Source organism: Ranitomeya variabilis, chromosome 1, assembly GCF_051348905.1.
Source record: "Ranitomeya variabilis isolate aRanVar5 chromosome 1, aRanVar5.hap1, whole genome shotgun sequence".
In the NCBI taxonomy this organism is placed as follows: domain Eukaryota; kingdom Metazoa; phylum Chordata; class Amphibia; order Anura; family Dendrobatidae; genus Ranitomeya; species Ranitomeya variabilis.
Genome location: NC_135232.1, coordinates 355343384 through 355368847, shown reverse-complemented (window position 1 = coordinate 355368847; position 25464 = coordinate 355343384). Strand labels below are relative to the sequence as shown.

Below are 25464 nucleotides of genomic sequence, written 5' to 3'. Positions count from 1 at the left end.
TACGCACCCTGCCTAAAGAAGGGTCTCTTGAACCAAAACATTTCATGTGATAAATAAGAATTACTAAAGCAGACTTAATGAAATATCCCATAGCCAACAAAAATACTACGGTTGTGGCAGACCTGTAATACTTTGGAGTGCTGTTCTACTTATATGTGTACTTGGATGAGAGGTGGCCAGCTTGTCTACCACGTGCATCCTCCCCCATATTCTACAAAAGAGTTGTATAGCCTGAATTTGTATCGCGTATCCTATGTCACAACAAGGAGAAGGTCAAATGCAGAATGCATGATGACCTCATGTAAACTGTTTTATTGCATGGATGTACTAGGAATATAAATCGTTACCTGCTACTACTAAGGGTATTTTAAATTGCCTTTGTAAGGTAAATTAACCCCTTTCTGACATCTGACGTACTATCCCGTCGAGGTGGTATGGGCCCATATGACCACCAACGGGATAGTACGTCATCACCGATCAGCCTCGTTCACGGGGGCAGCGCGGCCGATCGGGGCCAGGTGTCAGCTGACTATCGCAGCTGACATGCGGCACTATGTGCCAGGAGCGGTCACGGACTGGTGCCACGGATCCTGGCACATTAACCCCTGGCACACTGCGATCAAACATGATCGCAGCGTTCCAGCGGCACAGGGAAGCATCGCGCAGGGAGGGGGCAACGCTCCAAGGCCCTGCAGGCCCAGATCCAAAATGGCCGTGGGGGGCCTTCCGGGTCCTGCAGGGAGGTGGCTTGCAAGCGCTTGCTCAGAGCAGGCGCCGGCAAGCCTCCTTCAGTGCCTGTGTGATCGCTGATCTGACACAGTGCACTGCAAAGTGTCAGATCAGCGATCTGACACTATAATGTGATGTCCCCCCCTGGGGCAATGTTACAAAGTAAAAAAATATATATTTACACGTGTTAAAAAAAAAAATCCTAAATAAAGAAAAAATATATATATATATTGTTCCAATAAATACATTTTTGTCTAAATAAAAAAACAAACAATAAAAGTACACATAATTAGTATCTCCACGTCCGTAACGACCCGACGTATAAAACCCACTAGTTAACCCCTTCAGTGATCACCGTAAAAAAAAAGAGGCAAAAAACAACGCATTATTATCATACTGCCCAACAGAAAGTGGAATAACACGCGATCAAAAAGAGGGATATAAAAAAACATGGTACCACTGAAAACGTCATCTTGTCCTGCAAAAAATGAGCCGCCATAGAGCATCATCAGCGAAAAAAAAAAAAAGTTATAGTCTTCAGAAGAAAGCGATGCAAAAATAATTTTTTATATAAAATAGATTTTATTGTATAAAAGCGCCAAAACATAAAATAATTATGTAAATGAGGTATCGCTGTAATCGTAGTGACCCGAAGAATAAAACTGCTTTATCAATTTTATCAAACGTGGAACGGTATAAACGCCCATCCCCCCAAAAAAATAAAGAAATTCACAAATTGCTGGTTTTTGTTCATTCTGCCTCACAAAAATCGGAATAAAAAGCGATCAAAAAAATGTCAAGTTCCCGAAAATGGTACCAATAAAAACGTCAACTCGTCCCGCAAAACACAAGACCTCACATGACTCTGTGGACCAAATATGGAAAAATTATAGCTCTCAAAATGTGGAGACGCAAAAACTATTTTTTGCCATAAAAAGTGTCTTTTAGTGTGTGACAGCTGCTAATCATAAAAATCTGCTAAAAAACCCGCTATAAAAGTAAATCAAACCCCCCTTCATCACCCCCTTAGTTAGGGAAAAATAATAAAATTTAAAAAATGTATTTCCATTGTCCCATTAGGGTTAGGGCTATAGTTAGGGTTAGGGTTGGAGCTGCAGTTAGGGTTGGAGCTGCAGTTAGGGTTGGGGCTGCAGTTAGGGTTAGGGTTACAGTTAGGTTTGGGGCTATAGTTAGGGTTAGGGTTACAGTTAGGGTTGGGGTTAGGGTTGGGGCTAAAGTTAGGGTTGGGGCTAAAGTTGGGGTTGGGGCTAAAGTTAGGGTTAGGGTTTGGATTGCATTTACGGTTGGGATTAGGGTTAGGGGTTTGTCAGAGTTAGGGGTGTGGTTAGGGTTATGGTTGGGATTAGGGTTAGGGGTATGTTGGGGTTAGGGATGTGGTTGGGATTAGTGTTAGGGGCATGTTCGGGTTAGGGGTGGGGTTAGGGTTAGGGGTGTGTTGGTTTTAGGGATGTGGTTGGGATTAGGGTTAGGGGCATGTTTGGGTTAGGGGTGTGGTTAGGGTTATGGTTAGGGTTGGGATTAGGGTTAGGGGTGTGTTTGGTTAGGGTTTCAGTTAGAATTGGGGAGTTTCCACTGTTTAGGCACATCAGGGGCTCTCCAAACGCTACATGGCGTCCGATCTCCATTCCAGCCAATTCTGCGTTGAAAAAGTAAAACAGTGCTCCTTCCCTTCCGAGCTCTCTCGTGCACCAAAACAGGGGTTTAACCCAACATATGGGGTATCAGGGTACTCAGGATAAATCAGACAACAACTTTTGGTATCCAATTTCTCTGGTTACCCTTTGGGAAAATAAATATTTGGGGGGCTAAAAAATCATTTTTGAGGGAAATAAATAATTTTTTATTTTCACGGCTCTGCGTTATAAACTGCAGTGAAACACTTGGGGTTTCAAAGTGCTCACCACACATCTAGATAAGTTCCTTAGGGGGTCTACTTTCCAAAATGGTGTCACTTGTGGGGGGTTTCCACTGTTTAGGCACATTAGGAGATCTCCAATCGCGGCATGGCGTCCCATCTCAATTTTAGTCAATTTTGCATTGGAAACTCAAACCGCGCTTCCTTCCATTCCGAGCTCTGCCGTGCACCCAAACAGTGGTTTACCCCCACATATGGGGTATCAGCATACTCAGGACAAATTGCACAACAACTTTTGGGGTCCAATTTCTTCTGTTACCCTTGGAAAAATAAAAAATTGGGGGCGAAAAAATCATTTTTGTGAAAAAATATGATTTTTTTTTTATATTTACGGCTCTACATTATAAACTTCTGTGAAGCACTGGGTGGGTCAAAGTGCTCACCACACATCTAGATAAGTTCCTTAGGGGGTCTACTTTCCAAAATGGTGTCACTTGTGGGGGGGTTTCAATGTTTAGGCACATCAGGGGCTCTCCAAACGCAACATGGCGTCCCATCTGAATTCCAGTCAATTTTGCATTGAAAAATCAAATGGCGTTCCTTCCCTTCTGAGCTCTGCCATGCGCTCAGTGGTTTACCCCCACATATGGGGTATCATTATACTCAGAACAAATGGTACAACAACTTTTGGGGTCCAATTTCTCCTGTTACCCGTGGTAAAATAAGACAAATTGGAGCTAAAGTAAATTTTTTATGAAAAAAAGTTAAATGTTCATTTTTTTTTTTTTAAACATTTCAAAAATTCCTGTGAAACACCTGAAGGGTTAAGAAACTTATTGAATATGGTTTTGAGCACCTTGAGGGGTGCAGTTTTTAGAATCGTGTGACTTTAGGTATTTTCTATCATATAGACACTTCAAAGTGACTTTAAATATGATATGGTCCCTAAAAAAAAAATGGTGTTGTAAAAATGAGAAATTGCTGGTCAACTTTTAACCCTTATAACTCCCTAACAAAAAAAAAATGTTGGTTCCAAAATTGTGCTAATATAAAGGAGACATGTAGGAAATGTTACTTATTAAGTATTTTGTGTGACATATCTCTGTGATTTAAGGGCATAAAAATTCAAAGTTGGAAAATTTCTAAATTTTCAAATTTTTCACCAAATTTCCGTTTTTTTTCACAAATAAACGCAGGTAATATCAAAGAAATGTTACCACTGTCATGAAGTACAATATGTCATGCGAAAACAATGTCAGAATCATCAGTCTCTGACTCAGTGGGATACGTTGAAGCGTTCCAGAGTTATGACCTCATAAAGGGACAGTGGTCAGAATTGTAAAAATTGGCCTGGTCATTAACGTGCAAGCCACCCTTGGGGGTAAAGGGGTTAAAGGGATTGCCCCGAAGTACAAAACATGGCTGCTTTTTTCCAGAAATGTCACCATACTGGTTTGTAGGTTGTCTCTGGTATTTTCCTTCATTCCCAATCAGAGCTAAGCTGAAATTAAAGGGTATATCCGGGACTTTAAAAAAAAAAAGCAAAATGTGCCTAAGCATTAACAGGCAGGTAGTTGCTAGCGAAGGCAACTACCTGCCTGTTGTGCTCGGCGTCAGGTATCGACTGCTCCTGCTAGACATTCAGATGCCACATGTCAACAGAGCTGTAGTTTCTCTAACTGTTGACAGGGCAGGACTACTGATGTCATGCTGATTGATAGCCGGTTTCCCCCAGTTAGGCAGTGGGGAACCGGTTGTCAATCGGCATGACACAAGTAGTACCGCTCTGTCAGTAGGTTATCCCCTACCTGGACGATCTGTTGATCAAAGGGTCCTCTCGTCTAGACTGTGCCCACAGTCTCCAGGTCTCCCTGGACACACTGACCCGTCTTGGCTGGATTATCAACCGGACCAAGTCCTCTCTGATTCCGTCCCAACGACTGTCCTTCCTGGGCATGTTGTTCGACACGAACTTAGCTCGGGTCTTCCTCCCAGAGGACAAGTTCTCAGTACTCCTCAAGGCGGTCCGCCTTCTCAAACGCCCAGATCCTCAGTTACTTCGTTTCTGCATGGGAGTCCTGGGAAAGATGGTGGCCTCCATGGAGGCTGTTCCTTTCGCCCAGTTCCACACCCGCCCCCTCCAACTATTCCTCCTATCCACCTGGAACAGGTCGTTGGACTCCCTGGACGTCCCGTCCACCTTCCTCTCCAGGTCCGTCAGCCCCTAACCTGGTGGACGCTGTCCTCTCTCCTGAGAGGAAGATCATTTCTTCCCCTTCAGTGGCAGGTCATCACCACCGATGCCAGCCTTCTCGGGTGGGGAGCAGTCTTCCGACAACACACGGCTCAGGGCCGTTGGACCACCCAGGAAGCTCTCCTTCCCATCAACCTTCTGGAGATCAAGGCAATCTTCCTTGCGTTAATCCGCTGGCAGTCTCTTCTGTCGAATCTTCCCGTCCGCATCCAGTCGGACAACGCCACGGCCGTGGCGTACTTAAATCAACAGGGCGGGACTCGCAGCGGCCAAGTATTTGCAGAAGTGGCAAAGATTCTTCGGTGGGCGGAACGCCACGTTCCGGCCATATCAGCCGTTCATATCCCCGGGGTCGAAAACTGGGCAGCCGACTTTCTCAGTCGCCAGGGCCTGGCAGCGGGCGAGTGGTCTCTCCACCCCGCAGTCTTCAATCAAATTTGCCTCCGCTGGGGTACGCCAGGCGTCGATCTTATGGCGTCCCGGATGAACCACAAGGTCCCTCAGTTTGTCGCCAGGTCCCCGGATCCTCTTGCCGTCGGCCGACGCTCTGGTAATTCCATGGTCCCAGTTTCAGTTTCCCTACCTGTTCCCGCCCCTCCCCTTGATTCCAAGGGTGGTAAAGAAGATCAAGTTGGGAGGGATTCCAGTCATACTGATAGCGCCGGACTGGCCAAGGCGGCCGTGGTACGCCGAGCTCGTAAACATGCTCGCGGACACTCCTTGGAGACTTCCGGATCGGCCAGACCTCTTCTCGCAGGGACCTCTCTTCCACCAGAGTTCTCAGTCGCTGAGTTTAATGGCATGGCCGTTGAGGCCGCAGTCTTAAAAAACTCTGGTCTCTCTCCCCAGGTCATACAGACCATGATCAGAGCCAGAAAACCGGCTTCTTCCCGTATCTACCACAGATACTGGAAAGCGTTCTTCCGGTGGTGTGAAACTAATGAAGTTTTTCCAATGTCCTTTTCTCTTCCGGATCTTCTCGGTTTCCTCCAGTCTGGTCTCGATTCGGGTTTATCCCTCAGCACACTCAAGGGACAAGTGTCTGCTCTGTCGATCCTCTTCCAGAGTGACCTTTCCTCTATTCACCAGGTTCGGACTTTTCTACAGGGAGTTGCGCATATCGCCCCTCCTTTCCATCCTCTCTTGGAACCTTGGGACCTTAACCTGGTCCTTGGTGCTCTTCAGGCTGCTCCCTTTGAGCCTCTTCATGACGTGCCCTTTTCCCTTCTCTCTTGGACGGTCGCCTTCCTCATTGCCATTACATCTATCAGGAGGGTCTCCGAATTGGCAGCCCTGTCATGTCGTTCCCCCTTCCTGATTCTTCATCAGGATAAGGTCGTTCTTCGACCGGTTCCCGAATTCCTTCCCAAGGTGGTCTCGGCTTTCCACATCAACGAAGACATTGTCCTTCCATCATTTTTCCCTTCTCCGGCTCATCCTTTGGAGAAGTCCCTTCACAAGCTTGACGTGGTCAGGGCCATTCGGGTCTATCTTTCTAGAACCGCTCCTTTCCGTCAATCCGATTCTCTCCTTGTTGTTTCCGAGGGTCGTCGGAAGGGCTTTCAAGCGTCTAAATCCACCATTTCGCGCTGGATTCGCTCGGCAATTTCAGAATCGTACCGTGTTCATGAGGCACGTCCTCCTCCGGGGGTGCGAGCTCACTCCACCAGAGCTGTCGGAGCTTCTTGGGCTGTTCGCCACCAGGCCTCCACCTTACAAGTTTGCAAGGCCGCAACCTGGTCATCTTTGCACACGTTTACGAGGTTCTATCGGGTTCATACCCAAGCCTCGTCCGATGCAGGTCTTGGTAGGAAGGTACTGCAGGCGGCAGTCGCACACCGGCCGACCTGAGACCTTTTCTCATTTCCTTTCTACCCACCCTTTTCCGGGACTGCTTTTGGACGTCCCATGGTTGTCCTGTGTCCCCCAATGAAGCGATAAAGAAAGAGGGATTTTTGGTACTTACCGTAAAATCTCTTTCTTGGAGCCTTCATTGGGGGACACAGCACCCTCCCTACTTGTTTGTTCTGGTACCGTGTTTGGGGCCTGGAGGCCCTAGTTGAGTTGGTACTATTATGAGTTCTGTCGCTTCTCCTACTGCTTTTTGCACTAACTGAGGTACTTGGTGCCTGTCGGTGGGTGTATACTGCCAGGGAGGAGCCACGCCTTTTTTCCTTTTTTGCATAGTGTCAGCCTCCTAGCAGCAGCAGCATACACCCATGGTTGTCCTGTGTCCCCCAATGAAGGCTCCAAGAAAGAGATTTTACGGTAAGTACCAAAAATCCCTCTTTTGGTGTCATTCTCAAAACTTTTGGCCATGACTGTAGCGGGGATGTGAACGTCGCCTCTGTGTAGAAGAGCCGATCTGGCCATGGCAGCTTCTAGTCTCCTATGAAGGCTATTGAAGCATGCTAAAAGTAAAAAAAAAAAAAGTTTTAAAAAAAATATAAAAGTTCTAATCACCATTTTGCCCCATTAAAAATAAAACAATAAAAATAAAATCAAACACACATATTTGGTATCGCCGTGTTCAGAATCACCCGATCAATAAAAAAAAATGGATTAACCTGATCTCTAAATGGCGTAGCAAGAAAAAAAGTAAAATCGCCAGAATTACGTTTTTTTGGTCGCCGCGACATTGCATTAAAATGCAATAATGGGCAATCAAAAGATCGTATCTGCACCATAGCGGTATCATTAAAACAAAAAATAAGCCTTCACCCAACCGAGATCATGAAAAATGGAGACGCTACGGGTATCAGAAAATGGCGACATTTTTTTCCCCACCACCTAGATGATTATTATTATTATTATTATTATTTTTATAGCAACATTAATTCCATGGTGCTGTACATGAGAAAGAGGTTACATACAGAGTTCTACATATCATTTACAGTAAACAAATTTACAATGACAGACTGGTACAGAGGGGAAAGGACCCTGTCCTTGCGGACTAGATAAAAAAGAACCTAGACATGTTTGGTGTCTATGAACTCATAATGACCTGGAGAATCATAATGGCAGGTCAGTTTTAGCATTTAGTGACCCTAGTAAAAAAGCCAAAAAAAAAGCAAGTGTGGGATTGCACTTTTTTTTGCAATTTCACCACACTTGGAATTTTTTTTCTGTTTTCCAGTACACGACATGGTAAAACCAATGGTGTCGTTCAAAAGTACAACTCGTCCCCCCAAAAAATAAGCCCTCAGATGGCCATATTGATGGAAAAATAAAAATGTTATGGCTTTGGGAAGAAGGGGAGCGAAAAACAAAAACGCAAAACCTAAAAAAAGCTCCGGGGGTTAATTAGGGGTTTTATTTTTTTAATATTTTTAAAAACGTGTTGTTTTTTTTTTGTTTGTTTTTTTTTTTTACTTTTCGCATACTTCAATAGTCTCCATGGGAGACTAGAAGCTGCCATAACTCGATCGCCTCTGCTACTTATAGGCAATGATCATATCACCTGTATGTAACAGAATTGCTGACTTGCTATGAGCACCAACCACCGGGTGGCGCTCATAGCAATCTGGCACTGACCACCATAGAGGTCTCCAGGAGACCTCTGGTTGTCATGCCAACCCACCGATGACCCGTGATCATGTGACGGGGGTCACGAGTTGGTGGATTTCTGGCCCACTGGCCGGAAGAGCATGTTAAATGCCGCTTTCAGAGGTTGACAGCAGCATTTAACGAGTTAATATCCATGGGTGGATCGCAATTCCACCCGCGGCTGATCCGGGCACGTCAGCTGTTCAAAACAGCTGACATAAGATGTGGGCTCAGCGCCGGAGCCCACATCAAAGAGAGAGAAGTGACATGCGCAGTACTAGTACGGCGGAGGTCGCAAAGGGGTTCAAGAATGATCATCTCTCAGATTTTTACTCAAACATACAGCACAATTTTTTGGAGGATGTGCAAAATTTCTCACGGGTGCCAGTCTGTGATAAATTTGGCACATATTGCTTGAAAGGTTACACTCTTTGCTTCCTTCCGACATCTTGGTAGGCTAAATTTTGGCAAAATTTGTCCATATGTTTTCATAATATTGTATATTTTAGGCTGGTTTCACATGTCCTGATAATTCTGGTACCAGAAGAGTGTCTGTGTGTCCGTATGTGTAATACTTGGGGCATACGTGTGACAACCGTGTGCCGCAACAGTACCACACGTACTGCGCCAAGGAATCGGTGGTACAGTTAGCGCTGTTCCTCGACATCAGGTGCTCAAGATGGCTCTCATCATTCTTCCCTGCTCTGCTGGCGATCAGCGCGAGCAGGGGAGAATGTTGAGAGTTATATTCAACTGATAACAGCGAGAGCAGGCGGCGGCTGATGGGAGTATTCATTAGCCGCCTACGCTATAAATAAATTTAATAAGCGACGTGGGTTCCCTGTATTTTTTATAACCAGCCAGGCAAAACTCACAGCTGCGTGCTGCAGCCTTCAGCTGTCAGCTTCAGCAAGGCTGGTTATCAAGAAAAAGGGGTCCCCACACTGTTTTTTTTTTTAACGTATTTAAATAAATAATTAAAAAAAACTGCATGGGGTCCCCCCCCCATTTTTGACAATCAGACTTGCTAAAGCAGACAGCTGGGGGCTGCTATTTTCATTCTCAGGCTGGTAAGGGGCCATGGATATTGCCCCCACCCCAGCCTGAAAACAGCAGCCCGCAGCTGCCCAGAAAAGGCACATCAATTAGATATGACAATTCTGGTGCTTTGCCCTGCTCTTCCCACTTGCCCTGTATCGGTGGCAAGTTGGGTAATATTTGTGGGATTGATGTCACATTTGTATTGTCAGGTGACATTAAGCCCATGGCTTAGTAATGGAGAGCCGTCTATAAAGGTATGTTTCCACGGGCAGACACCGGCAGCGCTTTGGGCGCAGCACATGTACGCTCTGTCCAAAGCGCTGACGGCTTTTGAACGCCGGTGATTCCGCATGTGTTCATTGAACACATGCGGAATCACCCTGTCCTATACATTGGATGGTGATATTTATCTTGCGGAGACTGAGCGTCTCTGCAAGATAAATTGACATGCTGCGGTCAGGAAAGATGCGTCGCATGTCCGTTTACGCAGGGAAGCCGGAGGCGTCCCTGCACACATAGTGGAGATGGGATTTCATGAAATCCCATTCACTGTGCTGTAATATCTGGATGCTGCGCATGTACGCAGCGCCCAACCCGCAGCGTTTACTGACCTTGGGAACATACCCTAAGACAGCTATCCATTACTAATCCTATAGTTTTATGGTAAATAAGCACACAGCCAGAAAAAGTCTTTTATTTGAAATCAAGCAAAACACACTTTTCAATTTTTATTTAAAAATGGCAAACCGTTATACTCGCCTAACGCCCTTTCCATTGAAGCCAACGTCTCCTGTAATAAAGCAAAAATGAAAAACCAACAATATCCCTCACGTGTCTGACGTTCTGTCCTATGCTGTATTCCATGTCTGGGGATAAATAGTTTTCAACCTGGACGGTGCCAAGATGCGACCGTCTAGACTGAGAACCACCGATGAATGAGCTGTGTGCGCAGCATCAGTGAGCAGCGGTAACCTCATCCCAGCCAGGCCCCTGGCCTGTGGCCACCTCAGCACCTTGAGAAAGTCACTGAGTTCACCACAGTTCAAATTCACTGCAAAGATCTGCGGTGAACTCAGTGACTAAATCTGTTTTTCAGGGCATCAGACCAAAGCTCTTGCAGAACCACTGACATGTGGCTAAAACATAATGTGAACATAGCCCAAGCTATGCTCCTTTTTTGGCCATTGAACGGCCTATTGAGGCATATTGAATGTTTTCTGCATCACATGCACACCAGTGTTTCTGTCCATACAGAAGATGCCTATGCTTTTAGATTATGATTACTCCCTGCAAACAAGCACATTTTCTATGCAGCTAGTACAGTATATAAATTCTTAGGTTCCTTTTTTGATGGGCTACTGTTTAATTTTTTTTATAGAGTAGCACAAATATTGTAATATGACAGCAGCGATTAATTTTGTGAGAAAGTTTATAGGGATGCTAGTAGTTGGGCCTTGCATAATTTAATTGTACTCCTCAAAATGGAGCATACATACATATTATTCCAAGCCAACAGTGCTGTGGATATATCAGTAAGGCCACAAACATTAATCGTAGTTTGGGGAATAGGTTATGTTGGAAATGTATGAGCTCCACTTTCACATATTTTCTCTAAGTGTTACAAGAGGCTTCTGACCGGCTGGGTTTTGTCTTAACCAGCGATGACAGGTGGAAATTCATGCTAAGCTGTCATCACTCAAACCAAGAAATTAGCCCAGCCGCCTGGTCCTATCACTCGGGCACACAGAAGGTTGCCAATATTTCAGAATTGACGGCCTCAATTGTGCACGGAGATCACTTTTATTGGCATTCACATGCATATTCTGCAGCAGTGACAATACTGAAACCTACAATAGTGACAGTAATTTAGGCACTGCCACTCCACCCTTACCACTATTAAGTGAGGGATGGTGATTAAAGACTCATGCGTATAGCTTTGTGAAGATATGCTCTTTACTCCTGGTAATACTTTCTTTTTTATAAGGGAGTGCCTGTTTTAGACACCCATTTACAGTGATTTTAAGCTAATGGATACAGTAGCACCCGATAAACGGAAGGTAACATAGGTTTGAATTTTTGGAGTGTTATTAAATGGCAAATGGATTACTTTGGTTCAGAGGATTTCTTACTGCAGATATTGTCCAGTTTTGCCATCACAAGCCATAAATGTGCAATAAAACATATATTCATCTAACAGGATGTGTATTCCTCACCTGTAAAGAATCCAGAGAATGAAATAAGGTTTATTTCTACCCAGGACCATTCTCAAGGTGTATCTGGGCTAATGTAAAAAATAGGAGCGCGACAGATGCGTCCAAGTCATCAAGCTTTCCAGTGACCCACAATACGTGTATTGTGGAGGTGATGAGTAAAATGGGCCACTAGTCCTGAGAAATACAAACTGCCATGGATAGCTATGTCTTCTATGGATTGAAGAATTTTTCCATGGTGTACATGTCTGACACTGTTGAGCAAAATATACCGTGATAGAGGGAGAACGCACTACTGCGACACGTACTTGTCTTCAGGACTGGGGTTTCCAAGTGGTAAAAGTGAGGAGGTGGCTGCACATGTGCTGTTCTCGACCGCCCATCTGAAAACAAGCAAGCCACTCTCAGCAGTTTTCAGAATTCCAGAAGAAGTCTGTCCCCTCTCAGTTCACAGCTGCCACAAGATGGATGTTGGACTATAACCTCTTAGTGACCAGGTCACATTTTTCTAATTTGACATGTCACTGTGTGTGAATAACCCTGGAATGTTTCAACTTATCTCAGTGATTTTGAGATATATTTTGACATTTTATTTTATGGTAATGGTAAGTTTATGTAGATTGGCTTTGCATATATTTATACAAATTTCAGAAAATTGACAAATGTCTAAAATTAGTAATTTTCCTCAGGTCTGCTTTACAATCAGCATCATCTGAAAAATGTTTTTATTTTGTCAAGACGTCAGAAGGTTTAAAATGTTGCAGCAATTTTTCAAGGAAGTTTACAAAACTTGTTTTTTAGGGACCTAGTCCGTTTTGAAGTGACTATGGCGGACCTATCAATGTGTTGGAAACCCACACCACTCCTCCTAACCCCCCACCCCCTCCAAAAAAAGATCTCATTTTTTTTTAAAAAAACCCCTCAACATATCCAAAACTGCTGTCAGATAGTTTAACCCTTCAGGTGCTTTTTCAGGGATTAGTGAAAATTGGCATGACCATAAAGAAAAATGTTATTTTTGCCACCTAAATGTTGGTAACTTCTGAGCAGAGCATTATAGCTGGTAGTCTAAGGCTGTTATTTGGCCATGAATTGCCATGGCAAACATCAGGACCACACAATCATGATCTCAGCGTGTTGATGGGGTTACAGAGCAAGAACTCACACTGTTAACTATCTAGATGCCGTAGTCCCTATTAGCTCATCTAAAGAGTTAAATGGCCATGGTTGGTGCCAACACCAATCGTGATTGCAGCAGGGTTTCAGCTATAGTATACAGCTGTTGCGTTTTCATCTGTTGGGGGAGGCTATTGTCTTATATCAGGTCAGTTTTAAATACGTAACTAAAGAAAGGGTTGGTCAAAAGTAAATTGCACTTCCTATCAAAACATATGTGACATAACCCCCGAAGAAGCCGACGCAAAACGTGCGTTGGGGTTTGCCGCACCACATCGCCAGGTAATACATCAGGCGCTTTACCTTCATTTGTCTATGGGCTCTAGACTGTGCATTTTACCTCTGCAGCCTGAGGGACTGCTTGTACAGGATGCACTTAATCTCCCTCTATCTAGGGTTTATTGGCAATGTATTGTACAGAGTGAACTGATGGCTGAGTTACAGAGCCTTTACTTTACTTAGGATTCCCTCCTTGTGATTTGAGCACCTGTAATGTAGCACTATATTATTACTTTATCATTGTCTTACCAGTTCTTTTGCTCTATAGTTTATTTTGTACCATTGGATACCCTTCACTCCCCCCCCCAAACCCATCCCCCCCCTTTGTTTTTTTGTTTTTTGCAGACGCATACTGTTGCCTGTAGACCCCATGTGTTCCTGGTCATGTATCACTCCATGACTCATCTCATTTTTTACTTTGTTGTTAACTATTCTTTCAATAAAATGTGTTTTACTGCATGTACTAGTTTGCTCCTTACTTCCATTTTCTTTTTGGGATCCCCCCCAGGTCCGTTTTAAGCTGTATTGGTAAGGGGTTAATAATGGGAATCGGATCAATAAGACGTTCATGGCATATCCCGTGGAATACCCCTTTAATGCTGATGCGCAGGAGATTCTTGTGGAATGCTATAAATCCAGGAGCCCTGGTCTTTAGCCTGTGCCCTGTTGAATATAGTTGCAATCTGTCAAGTCTAATCCTGCTGTTTCCATGGCAACCTGAGGCCCAGAGAGACATCAGACTGTGGGCAGAGACATAATACTAATAATAATCTTTATTTATATAGCGCCAACATATTCCGCAGCGCTTTACAGTTTAACAGCTTCAAACGCAAGTCATAAGTAACCACGTTAACAATACAATAATTAAAGCACAATAAGATGACCCTGCTCGTGAGAGCTTACAATCTACAATTCAGACTGTGGGCTAAACATTTCAGCTAAGATCTACAGTGTTACTTAGGCTTCTTTCACACATACCGTGTTTATTGCGGCCGTATTGCCGCAATTTTCACGGTCTTCTGCAATAACGGACCACAAAAAACTTGCGGATCGCCGTTTTTCGGGTTTCCCAATACTATGGCAAAAGTATTGGGAAAAAAAACGGCGTTCCGCAAAAATGGTAGTCAGTGTGCCGCAAAAACAAGTTTCCGTTGTTTTTGCGGCCCCATTGATTTTCAATGGGGGCCGTGTCCGTAAGCCGTGAAAAATATCAAGCAGGCTTGATATTTTTTCACGGCCACGGAGGTGTGCCCAGTTCACAGCAGACAGTTCTATTGCAATAGATAGGGTCGGCATCTGTCTGTTATCTCCTATAATTATGGGGTGCCATATTATGACACTGAAAGTGTCTTGCTGCTACTGTGAAAGCAAGATGTCAGCCCACCAGTGTCTTCTTTAAACTCCTATGACACACAAAATATGTTTCAAATGCATTCAAAACCTGGTTATAACAGCATGTTATGCTATATTGCATTGATTTATTAATGATCTACAAATGCGGTACCTTCCCTTCAAAGGGGTTTTCCAGTTTTTGGCTCCTCCTCTTGATGTGTTATTGTCTGTAGTGCTGACATCACATCGACAACGCTGCAACTAATCGGTGAGCTCAAGCAACCCTGAGCTGCTTGTGCCATCAACATGGGCAGAACCACTGTACTCACTGACTGCACCCAGCGCTGCAAACGTGTCAGCGCTTCAGACAGTAGTGAACATGGGGAGCAGCGGCCGAGACTCTGTGCTACACCCGGGGGGGAGGGGTGAGTTATGTGCAGTTTCATTGTTTTTTGTTTTGTTTTTTAAACCAGCTGCAACAACTGGGGGACAAGCGAAACACATTTATTACATTATTACTTAAAGGGAACCTGTCACCCCCAAAATTGAAGTTGAGCTAAGCCCACCAGCATCAGGGGCTTATCTACAGCATTCTGGAATGCTGTAAATAAGCCCCCAATGTATCCTAAAATATGAGAAAAAGAGGTTAGATTATACTCATGCAGGAGCGGTCCCGGTACGATGGGCGTCGCGGTCCGGTCCGGGGTCTCCCATCTTCTTACGATGACATCCTCTTCTTGTCTACACGCTGCGGCTCCGGCGCAGGCGTACTTTGTCTTCCCTGTTGAGGGCAGAGCAAAGTACTGCAGTGCGCAGGCCGGGAAAGGTCAGAGAGGCCCAACGCCTGCACACTGCAGTACTTTGCTCTGCTCTCAACAGGGAAGACAAAGTACGCCTGCGCCAGAGCCGCAGCGTGTAGACAAGAAAAGGATGTCATCGTAAGAAGATGGGAGACCCCGGACCGGACCGCGACGCCCATCGTACCGGGACCGCCCCTACATGAGTATAATCTACCTCTTTTTCTCATCTTTCAGGATACATCGGGGGCTTATCTACAGCATTCCAGAATGCTGTACATAAGCCCCTGATGCAGGTGGGCTTAGCTCATCTTCGATTTTGGGGGTGACAGGTTCCCTTTAACAGTGTGCTCATATACTTTACACTTCCTATATCTTAAAGGACAGTCCCAACCTAAATATCTTCCTTCTTTGTGTCTGTAGAAATGGCGTCTTCTCCCTGCTCTTCTCTAGATATTGCTTGGGTTTAAGGGGATAATACAATTTGTATATCTATAAGGATGGTCAGATGCCACCTTGTTTTTTTTTTTTTTAAATAGTTTCAATGCTTAGTTGCTTTAGTCGTTATTACCGATCTGTTATTTTTACGGATATTAGTGAGCAGAGAAGCATATAACATCTCAGTAACCTACATTATATAAGGTCAATGTCTTCTAATCCTACATAGAATGAGTATAGAACCGAATCCAGTCTGAATACTGTGTATCATTGTAGATCTTAAAGGGGTTGTCTGGTCTTCTGATGAGTCGGCAGTCACTATTTGACTGCAAACCAAAGTCAGTAAAAGGCGGATTCTTTAGGAGTGCTGGATAGGTAGCCCTAGTGAGGGGAGGGCGCGCACAGTCCCCCCACAGCTAGAGGCCGAACACCTCCGAAGGAGGACAGAAACCGGAAAAGGAAGAAACTCGGTCAAAGGAGCGCCGAAAGGAAACTCTGACACCAGAATGGGGTTTAAGCCACAACGGGTTTCAACGGAAGTACCGACATGTCTACCTGATGAAGACAGTACTTCCGTTGATACCCATTGTGGCTTAAACCCCATTCTGGTGTCAGAGTTTCCTTTCAGCGCTCCTTTGACAGAGTTTCACCCTTTTACTATTTGACTGCAGACTCCTGAATCCTTACAGAGAGCGCAAAGTACGCTGTCAGGATTCTCTGGTAGGTCTCTCCAGCAAGATGGGGCGGTCACCGACAATTCACATACGTGCGGTCACATGCCGACTAGACATGAGTGAGGCTTTGTTGGTAGAAGTATACAAATCGCATACTTACAATAATGTGACCACCTGCTCATGCTGGCGATACTGGATAAGCCTGACAGAATGTGGTGCGTACGCTGTAAGGATTCAGAAGTTTTCAGTCACACAGAGGGACTACAGACTTTTAGTGGAAGATTGGACAACCCCTTTAAGAAGCGTTCCTTAGTTTATTTCCAGATTCCTATCATAAAGAAGGTGAGAAACAAGTGATGAATGTAAAATGTTCATTTTCCTCGTACTTTTTTCATCCATGGCTAGAATTACACAGCTCTCCACCTTCCTTCCTGACTGTGCATGCTCACCGTCACCATCTAAGTCTTGTTTGTGACAGTTAATAAGCACCAAGTGTGATTTTTTTTCACTACTTTTCTGATGAGCAAGACCATATTTAACAAACTGATGTTGTGCATTGTTTTGGCACAGCATGGCAGCACATGATAAGGCTGGGATCACATGGCATTTGCCACTTTGTTCAGTGGCTCTGTCAGGGCTTATGTCCCAACCTCCGCGAAACGGAATTCGGATGTATGCATGGAAGGGGTCACTGACTATAATAATGCAGATGGAGTCACTGTGTACTCTGTCATGCATCATTTTCAGCCGTATATACCTTAGTAGACTACTGCTTGCTGCCCTCCTACGATAGGTGGCATACATTGCTGAAAATTATACACTACAGAGCACACTGTGACTGTCTGCATTATTATGGTCCCTCAGTGCATATGCTCAAATGTGAAATGTTAACATATTACATGCCTACATGAATGAAATTAATCGGGCAGTAGAAACACAGATGTAGGTACAAATGGTTACAGCAGATTCTTCTGTTTGCTTCTGCGACTGTTCAGAGACTTTATATCATACGGCTATTTCATACTTTCTCCTTTCATGTCATAGGGTGATCAGGGCGGCCTACGAACACTGCAGAAGAAATGGACCACATTTTTGAAAGCCAGGCTAATCTGTCACTCGCAAGAAAATAATTTAATTTTCAATGTTGTAAATGATGTGTTTATCCTGAAGTCACCAACACTAAAAGAACCCGTCATCTATGGAGTGTTCACTTCTGATCTGTAAGTGTAACTGAGAATTCTTAAAACCTTCCTTCCTTGCCGACATAAAGTACTCGAATAGATTTTCAGATCTGTTGATGTGTTATGAATGGTGTTACGACTGGCACGCTATCATCTATTAGCGACAGTACAAGCTCATTAACATGTGTACAATTTTGCAATGCCATGTTATTTGTCAGTAGTTAGTTTTCTAAAAGCTATACATTTGTTTCATATCTTTCCTTTTCCAGAAACAATGTTGGCATCTCAGCAGTATGTTCATACAGTCTATCTACTGTGGAAGATGTCTTCACTAAGGGAAAGTTCATGCACAGTGCCACTGTGGAACAAGCAAACACTAAGTGGGTTCAGTTTAATGGGGAAATCCCAAGGCCGCGCCCTGGAGCAGTAAGTGACTGTCATACTATCTGAGAATCCTGTGATGTTTGATTGCTTAACCCTTGTGAACCTGACCGGTTTATTCATATTTTTTTTATCACTATATTCCAAGAGTTATATCTTTTTTATTTTCCCATTGATCTAACAATATGTTAGCAGCACAAGTTGCTTTTTGTAATGGCTCTATTTCGGGGTATATATAGATCGATCAGCTTTTATAATTCTTTTTCTGGGGGTGTGCAAAAAAATAAAAATACCAGCAATTCTAGTATTTCTTTTTGCTTTGAGAAATATTTATACACTGAAAAATGATGAAATAATAGACATAATGACAAAGTAGACAGTTTGGGGCTGACAGCATTTGTTCCTTTGTGGAGACCATGGGCAAGACCTGTGTTAGGCCGGTTACACGCGTCCGTTTATTTCCAGTACTGGAAAAATCGGTATTGGAGATATCCGTGTCCGTGTGTGTAATACTGGCAACTGTGTGCCGCATTCGTACCATGCGGCCGGGGAAGAAGTGCTACAGTAAGCGCTGTTCCCCGGCGGCAGGTGCTGAAGACGGTTCTCATCATTCTCCCCTGTTCTGCCGGCGATCGACGCGAGCAGAAGAGAATGATGAGTTACAATAAAGTCAGAATGATGACAGCAGGTGGGGGCTTTTGGGACTCTTACTAGCATTATCCAATACTTGCTGCCACTAATATCAGTGACAGCAGGAGCGGATGATTGGGGTATTCCTCAGCCGCCGCCTGCGATATAGCGAAATAAATGAATGAAAAACCCAGTGTGGGTTCCCCCCTATTTTCTTGAACCAACCAGGCAAAACTCACAGCTGGGGGCTGCAACACTCAGTTGTCAGCTTCAGCAAGGTTGGTTATCAAGAATAGAGAGGTCCCCACGCTGTTTTTTTAATTATTTAAATAAATAATTTTAAAAAACTGGTGTAAGATCCCCTACATTTTTGACAACCAGCCTTGCTAAAGCTCACAGCTGGGGGCTGGTATTCTCTGGCTGGTAAGGGGCCATTGACCTAGGCCCCCCAGCCTAAAAACAGCAGCCTGCAGCTGCCCAGAAAAGGCGCATCTATTAGACTTGCGGTGGCAAGTGGGTTTCATATTTGTGGGGTTGATGTCACCTTTGTATTGTCAGGTGACATCAAGCCCACAGCTTAGTAATGGAGAGGTCTCTATAAGACACCTATCCATTACTAATCCTATAGTTATATGTTAAAGACACAGCCAGAATAAAATCCTTTAATTGAAAAAATGACACAGACTCTTTTATTAATCTCAATTATTACTTACGACCTCGCCTAATTCCACCAAAGCCATAATCTCCTGTAATAAAAGTAAAATAAAAAAACAACAATATTACATACCTGTTTGTCGTTTTGTCCCAGCCTGTAATCCATGTCTGGGGGCTAAATAGTTTTCAACCTGGACGGTGCCAAGATGCGACTGTCCAGGCTGAGAACCACTAATGAATGAGCTGCTGAGAGCACAGCATCATTGACCAGCGGTGACATCATCGAGGCCGGGCTGAACTGTGGTGACCTCAGGACCGTGGGAAAATGCCAGTGATTATGTCACCGCTTGTCACTGAAGCTGAGCTCACAGCAGCTCATTCACCGGTGCCGATGTGTGTCACACGGAGTACATCAATGTGTGTTCTCCGTGTATACGTGTGTGGGAAATTTTGTGGTCTGTGCTGACGGTAAAAAACGGACATGTCTACGTGTGGGGCACACGGTCCGTGGAAATACACTGATATGCACAGACCCATTCATTTGAATGGGTCTACGTGTGTCAGTGTCTCCGGTACGTGTGAAAACTTTCACCACACGTAGCGGAGACACGGATGTGTGAAAGAGTCCTTACGTAGCATTTTCCTCACTGTTAGGCTATGTGCACACGTTGCGAATTGTATGCGTTTTTGCAGCGGTTTTTCGCTGCGAAAACGCATCCACAACATAACCCATTGAATTAAATGGGATTCCGCAATGCTGTGCTAATGCTGCATATTTTTCCGCGGTGGAATCGCATCTCGGAGAAATACACAGCATGTTCATTCTTTGTGCGGAATCGCCAAGAATGCAGAATCGCATAAGAATGCATTGATCCTCTTACTTCCCGCATCGGGCTACGCCCACCATGCACGAAGTAAGCAGATCATGTGCAGATGGTACCCAGGGTGGAGGAGAGGAAACTCTCCTCCAGGCCCTAAAAAAAGAATTAAAATAAAAAATAGTTATATACTCACCTTCTGTCGGCCCCCAGATCCAGCCCAGGCCTTAGCGATGCTCCCGGCAGCTCACGTTCCCAGTGATGCTTTGCGTTTCGGTCTTTTCATTAACCTTCATCGACCACCAGCTCCTATCCGTCACACACAGCGCTTCTTCTCCGGGATCCACTTATACTAATGTTTCAGATCACTCCATGATTATGTCCCACTATCCGTACCATAATCCGTCTGATGAAGGTCAATGAAAAGACGGACTTTTTTGAATTTACATGCTTTGCGACAATGACCTGATGATGCATAGGCAGCATCAATAGTAAAAAGTTGGTCACACTTGTCAAACACTATGCTTGACAAGTGTGACCAACCTGTCAATCAGTTTTCCAAGCGATGCTACAGATCGCTTGGAAAACACTAGCATTCTGCAAGCTAATTATGCTTGTAAAACGCTAGTGTTTAGTGGGAATATGCATGCCAATTCCGCATGCGTTTTACCCGCCACAGGGAGTTGCCGAATTGCCGCGGAAATTTCCGCAGCAATTCAGCAACGTGTGCACATAGCCTTAATGCTCTTTTAAAGTGATATACACCCTTTAAACTTGTTTATTGATATATATTTTTTCCATTGCTGACTTTTTCACTTGTGCTTCCCAATTATGGTTGCTGACTTAGCATTATCTCTATACTCGTCTGTATCTGAAGCATCAAGTGGTTATATCACTAGGGAGAAATATATTGGTTAAACATATGAGCACTTTATATAAATTGTTGCTATTTACTGGTTTTCCCATCCACTTAATACTTTGGGTCTTTTTGCTTTACACCTACTGTATGTTACAAACTGTCTACTTTGTCATTATGTCTATTATTTTATCATTTTTCAGTGTATAAATAATTTTCGTAATAAAATTTGTAACTTTTTATCTGGGACTTTTTTTGCTCTGTTTTTGTGTTTCTGGTCATTATGGGAGTGCCCTGTGTTACCTTGGCCTTCCTCACTACTTGGTAGAGGGTCTGACCTATTATTACTATGCATTCTGTTCTAAGGAGCTTGTTGATCTTTTTTTTGTTTTGTATTTGTTTTACGGCATTCACCAATCTGTATGAGCCATGTTAAATATAGTGTGCACGTCTGCACAATTAAAGCCATGGCTTTTTTTTTTTTTTAATCTGACTTTTAAACAAACAAAAGTGCATTGGAAAAGGGCTATGCGTTTTAAAGTGATAAAAGGGGGGTTGGGTCAAAATAAAGGCATCTAACTAACAAAATAAATCCAAAGAATATATATTTGGTAAACTAAAAAAATGGCAAAAATTATTTATTCACCAGAAAATGGACACGATTAAGGTTCAGTACAGTATACACGGAATCAGATAAGAAAAAATTGTACACGACAACCGATCATAAAAAAATACAAAATGTTATTAACAAAGAAAGAAATAAAAAAAACAAACAAGGTATTAAAAAAGTTTGAAAGCAGAAAAATGGCAAAGGAGGAGGGTCACATTGTGGGCGAGGTTTGGCTCGTGGCCGGACCGCTGACTCAGACGTGCTTCTCGATGCCCTCTTTCCTCATCGGTCGGTGCGGTGTGCGCCGCTATGATCTGCAGCACCAACACATTGTTGCATTTTGTTTTGAGTATGGGACATTCCCATATATGTTTGGTAGGCACTTCTTTTTTAGAGGGAGTTTCTCTTGCGTGCTTTATGAATGGTGACATGACTTTCAGACACGCCCTTTTTAGTTTTCTATTGGTCAAGTGTCACACTATTTCTCAAATGTCCAACCCACTTTATATGGTGCACTAAGCGCTCTATGTAAATTATATGGGCAGTCTTTAAAGTGTGACATGGTGTTTGGTGATGTGTCTGGATTATGATTGATTGTATGGAGCCTTTTTTTGATTGATGTTAGTATCAAGTTCCTTTTTTTGTGACAGCTTCTTGACCATAGAGAGGGATTGTTAGTTTGATGTTATTTGTAATCTTGTGTTTGCTTGGTTCTTATAAACTATATAACCTTGCTCTTGATGGTGTGGTACCACCCCCAGGAGAAGGCAATAGCCGAAACGTACGTAGGGGCAGGCATTGGCACCCACCAGTGTTAATCTTTGCACTACTGTTATATATGATTGCTTTTGATTATTTTACGTCTGTGGATACGAATAATTTTGTATCAAGTATCTTGATCTTGTTTCTTTGACATATAATCATGTGCAGTATATTAGTGTGTTTAGTTTCATGTAGTGCCTCTGTACTGCACATGGGTCTCCTTTGCCATTTTTCTGGTTTCCCACTTTTTTAATACCTTGGGTTTTTTAACATTTTTTTCTTTGTTAATAAAATTTTGTATTTTTTTATGATCGGTTCTCATGTACTATTTTTTTCTTATCTGATTCTGTAAGTTTTAATGTGTATGCAAAGGAGTTTTTGATCGTCCTTATTACCTGTGTGCACTGTTTTACCTGCTGCAGCGTAACAAAGAGAAAACTATAATCTGTTTAGGGAGTTTATTCCAGCGTGTATGTTGATTGTTTTAGTATTTTAGCCGGAGTATACATTTTTGCTATTTATAACCTTATTAATGAATATTGTTTTTTCTGGACTCATTCTGCATTTATTAATAGATTTTCAGTTACCGTATGTATGAATTGCATCTTAAGTTATGAGCTTTTAATTTCTTTTTTTCAGTGTATAAACAATGAAGCTAAAGTGATGAATTACACTAGCTCACTAAACCTACCAGACAAAACTTTGCAATTTGTGAAAGACCACCCTTTAATGGATGACTCTGTATCTCCTATGGGAAAGAAACCCAAGCTTGTGCATCAGAATGTGATCTATACTCAGATAGTTGTAGACCTGGTCAAAGCGTTGGACGGCAACACCTATGATGTCATGTTTATTAGTACAGGTAAAATAATTTGCTGGATGTTTTTCTTCTACTTTCTATATGAAATTCTAATTGACAGGAACCAAACTTGGCACCTAACAGTAACAAAAGGCTATATGGCTGTAACAACTCTGCTGGCATCACGGCATGGCCTCACATCTCTCACACTATCTTACCCACTGCGTCAGGCCATGATGTGGTTTCTGTTTTATGCCAGCTCCATATTCTGTGTCTCTGCTCTCTGCATGCTTCATGGCTTTGTGTATAGGGGGGCGGCGCCTGAACTCTCTGGTTCTTATAGCTATCAGGTGCATCTGTCTAATCTGTTCCTGACCAATTACCAAGAGGCCTCCAGTATATAGTGCAGCTCCACCCAGTGTTCTGGGCCTGTGCAATGTGTTTGCTCAGTTAGTGTCTTGCTGCTGAGTTTGCCAGGCCTTGCTCTGTTACTCCCTCGCTGGAGGCTCTACTCTGTATTTTGCCTTGGTCTTGTTGTCCGCCCTCCAGGAGGCAGAATATCCTGGTCCCTGTGTCTTTGTCCTTGTGTCTTGTTCCATTGCCTTGTCTGTACTTAGTCTTATCTCTGTCTCCTTGTCTGTGGCTTCCTTCCCTGCTGTGTCTTTCCTTGTGTTCTCAGTCTGCTTACATTCTGCATTCTTGCAGCTCTGCCTGCTCTGTACCTTTGTGGCTTTTACCTCTGATCCGCACTCCTGCGGTTCTGCTCCGTTCTTCTCTGCTCCGCTCCCGTTGCTGTAAGAATCTCTTTCTGCAGCACCCCTCCGCATTCCTTGCGGTTCCGCTCCATTCATCTCTGCTCCGCTCCCGTTGCTGTAAGAATCTTTCTGCAGCTCCTCTCCGCATTCCTTGCGGTTCTGCTCCGTTCTTCTCTGCTCCGCTCCCGTTGCTGTAAGAATCCCTTGCTGCAGCTCTTCTCCACATTTCTTGTGGTTCTGCTCTGCTTTGCTTTTATTGCTGCGCTATCTCTTGCTGCTCTACCGCTCCTATCCGCAGCCTTGCGGTTCTCTTCCAGTGTGACATGGTCCCTACCTGTTCCTTCCATATTTCATATCTGTTCCTGCACCTCCTGTGTGAACAGGTCCCTACCTGTTCCTCCATACTACATTTCCGTACCTGCACCTCTAGTGTGAACAGGTCCCTACCTGTTTCTTCATAAACCACATCAACCAGTCCTGTGTTCTCTGCCGTGCCTTCCTATCCTGTGTTCCTGCCAGTCCAGCCGTTCCTGCCGTGCCTTCCTATCCTGTGTTCCTGCCAGTCCAGCCGTTCCTGCCGTGCCAGCCAGTCCTGTGTTTCCTGCCAGTCCTGTGTTCCTGCCAGCCCTGTGTTCTCTGCCGTGTCCCTGCTAGCCTTGTGTTCTCTGCCCTGTCTCTGCCAGCCCTGGTCTCAGCCGTGCCAGCCTACTCGTCTGTGTCTCAGCTGTGCTCTTCTGCCAGTCCTGCCTGATGCCCGCACCAATCCTGGTGTTCCTGTCTCCCAAGTGGGATCAGCAGCCACAGCCAGACACCGCCCTGGAGTAGCACCTGGCAGCTGCCTGCTGCACAAGCCTGACCTCACCATCAGGGGCTCCAGTGAAAACCCAGGCAGCTGTCATAGTCACGCCCCTTCCAGGGTAGTCTGGTTTGTGGCACAGTGGGGCCACATACCCCCGCGTGCTCACGCCCACCAGTCAGGGCGTGAGCGTGACAATGGCAAGCCAAAGGGTTGTCCAGGGATTGTAAATTATTCTGAAACCCCCGTGAATGACCAAAAAGTATACATAAAGGAATCAATGCTCACTCACACCTCTCCTTTACTGGTCCTGTTCCAAAGCTCACCCAGTCCGCCTTGGCGTGTGCTTCCTTGGCCCGTTGTCGGCACACCATTATTGGCAGCTCAGCTTATCAGACTGTGGCTTGTCATTGGATAAGTTGGAGTCGGCGGACATTTCTATTGTGTCGAGAACAGGACTATGGAATACAAATACATACAAACTGGATAAACACACTATTTTTTTCTTAATTACTAGACCTGTTAACCCCTTCCCGACCTCCGCTGTACTATTACTGCGGAGGTCGGGTCCCCTGCTTTGATATGGGCTCTGGCGCTGAGCCCACCTCAAAGCCGGGACATGTCAGCTGTTTTGAACAGCTGACATGTGCCCGCAATAGCGGCGGGTGAAATCGCGATTCACCCGCTGCTATTAACCAGTTAAATGCCACTGTCAAACACTGACAGCGGCATTTAACCGGCGTTCCAGGCCGGAAATGATCGAATCGTAGACCCCAGTCACATGATCGGGGGTCAGCGATGCATCAGGATAATCACCATAGAGGTCCTTGAGACCTCTATGGTTACTGATGCCTTCCTGCTGTGAGCGCC

At 44.3% G+C, this 25464-nt stretch overlaps 1 protein-coding gene across 8 annotated transcripts in view; it reads left to right on the top strand.

Annotated features, from left to right (window-relative positions):
• Positions 1 to 25464, top strand: part of SEMA4D (semaphorin 4D) — a 141008-nt gene that overhangs the window by 72780 nt on the left and 42764 nt on the right. For all 8 annotated transcript variants that reach the window (XM_077299889.1, XM_077299883.1, XM_077299897.1 and 5 more), the window contains 3 exons: positions 17397 to 17572; positions 17803 to 17959; positions 22884 to 23106. In XM_077299889.1, coding sequence (XP_077156004.1) covers positions 17397 to 17572; positions 17803 to 17959; positions 22884 to 23106 — 556 coding nt within the window. The remainder of the gene's footprint in view (positions 1 to 17396; positions 17573 to 17802; positions 17960 to 22883; positions 23107 to 25464) is intronic.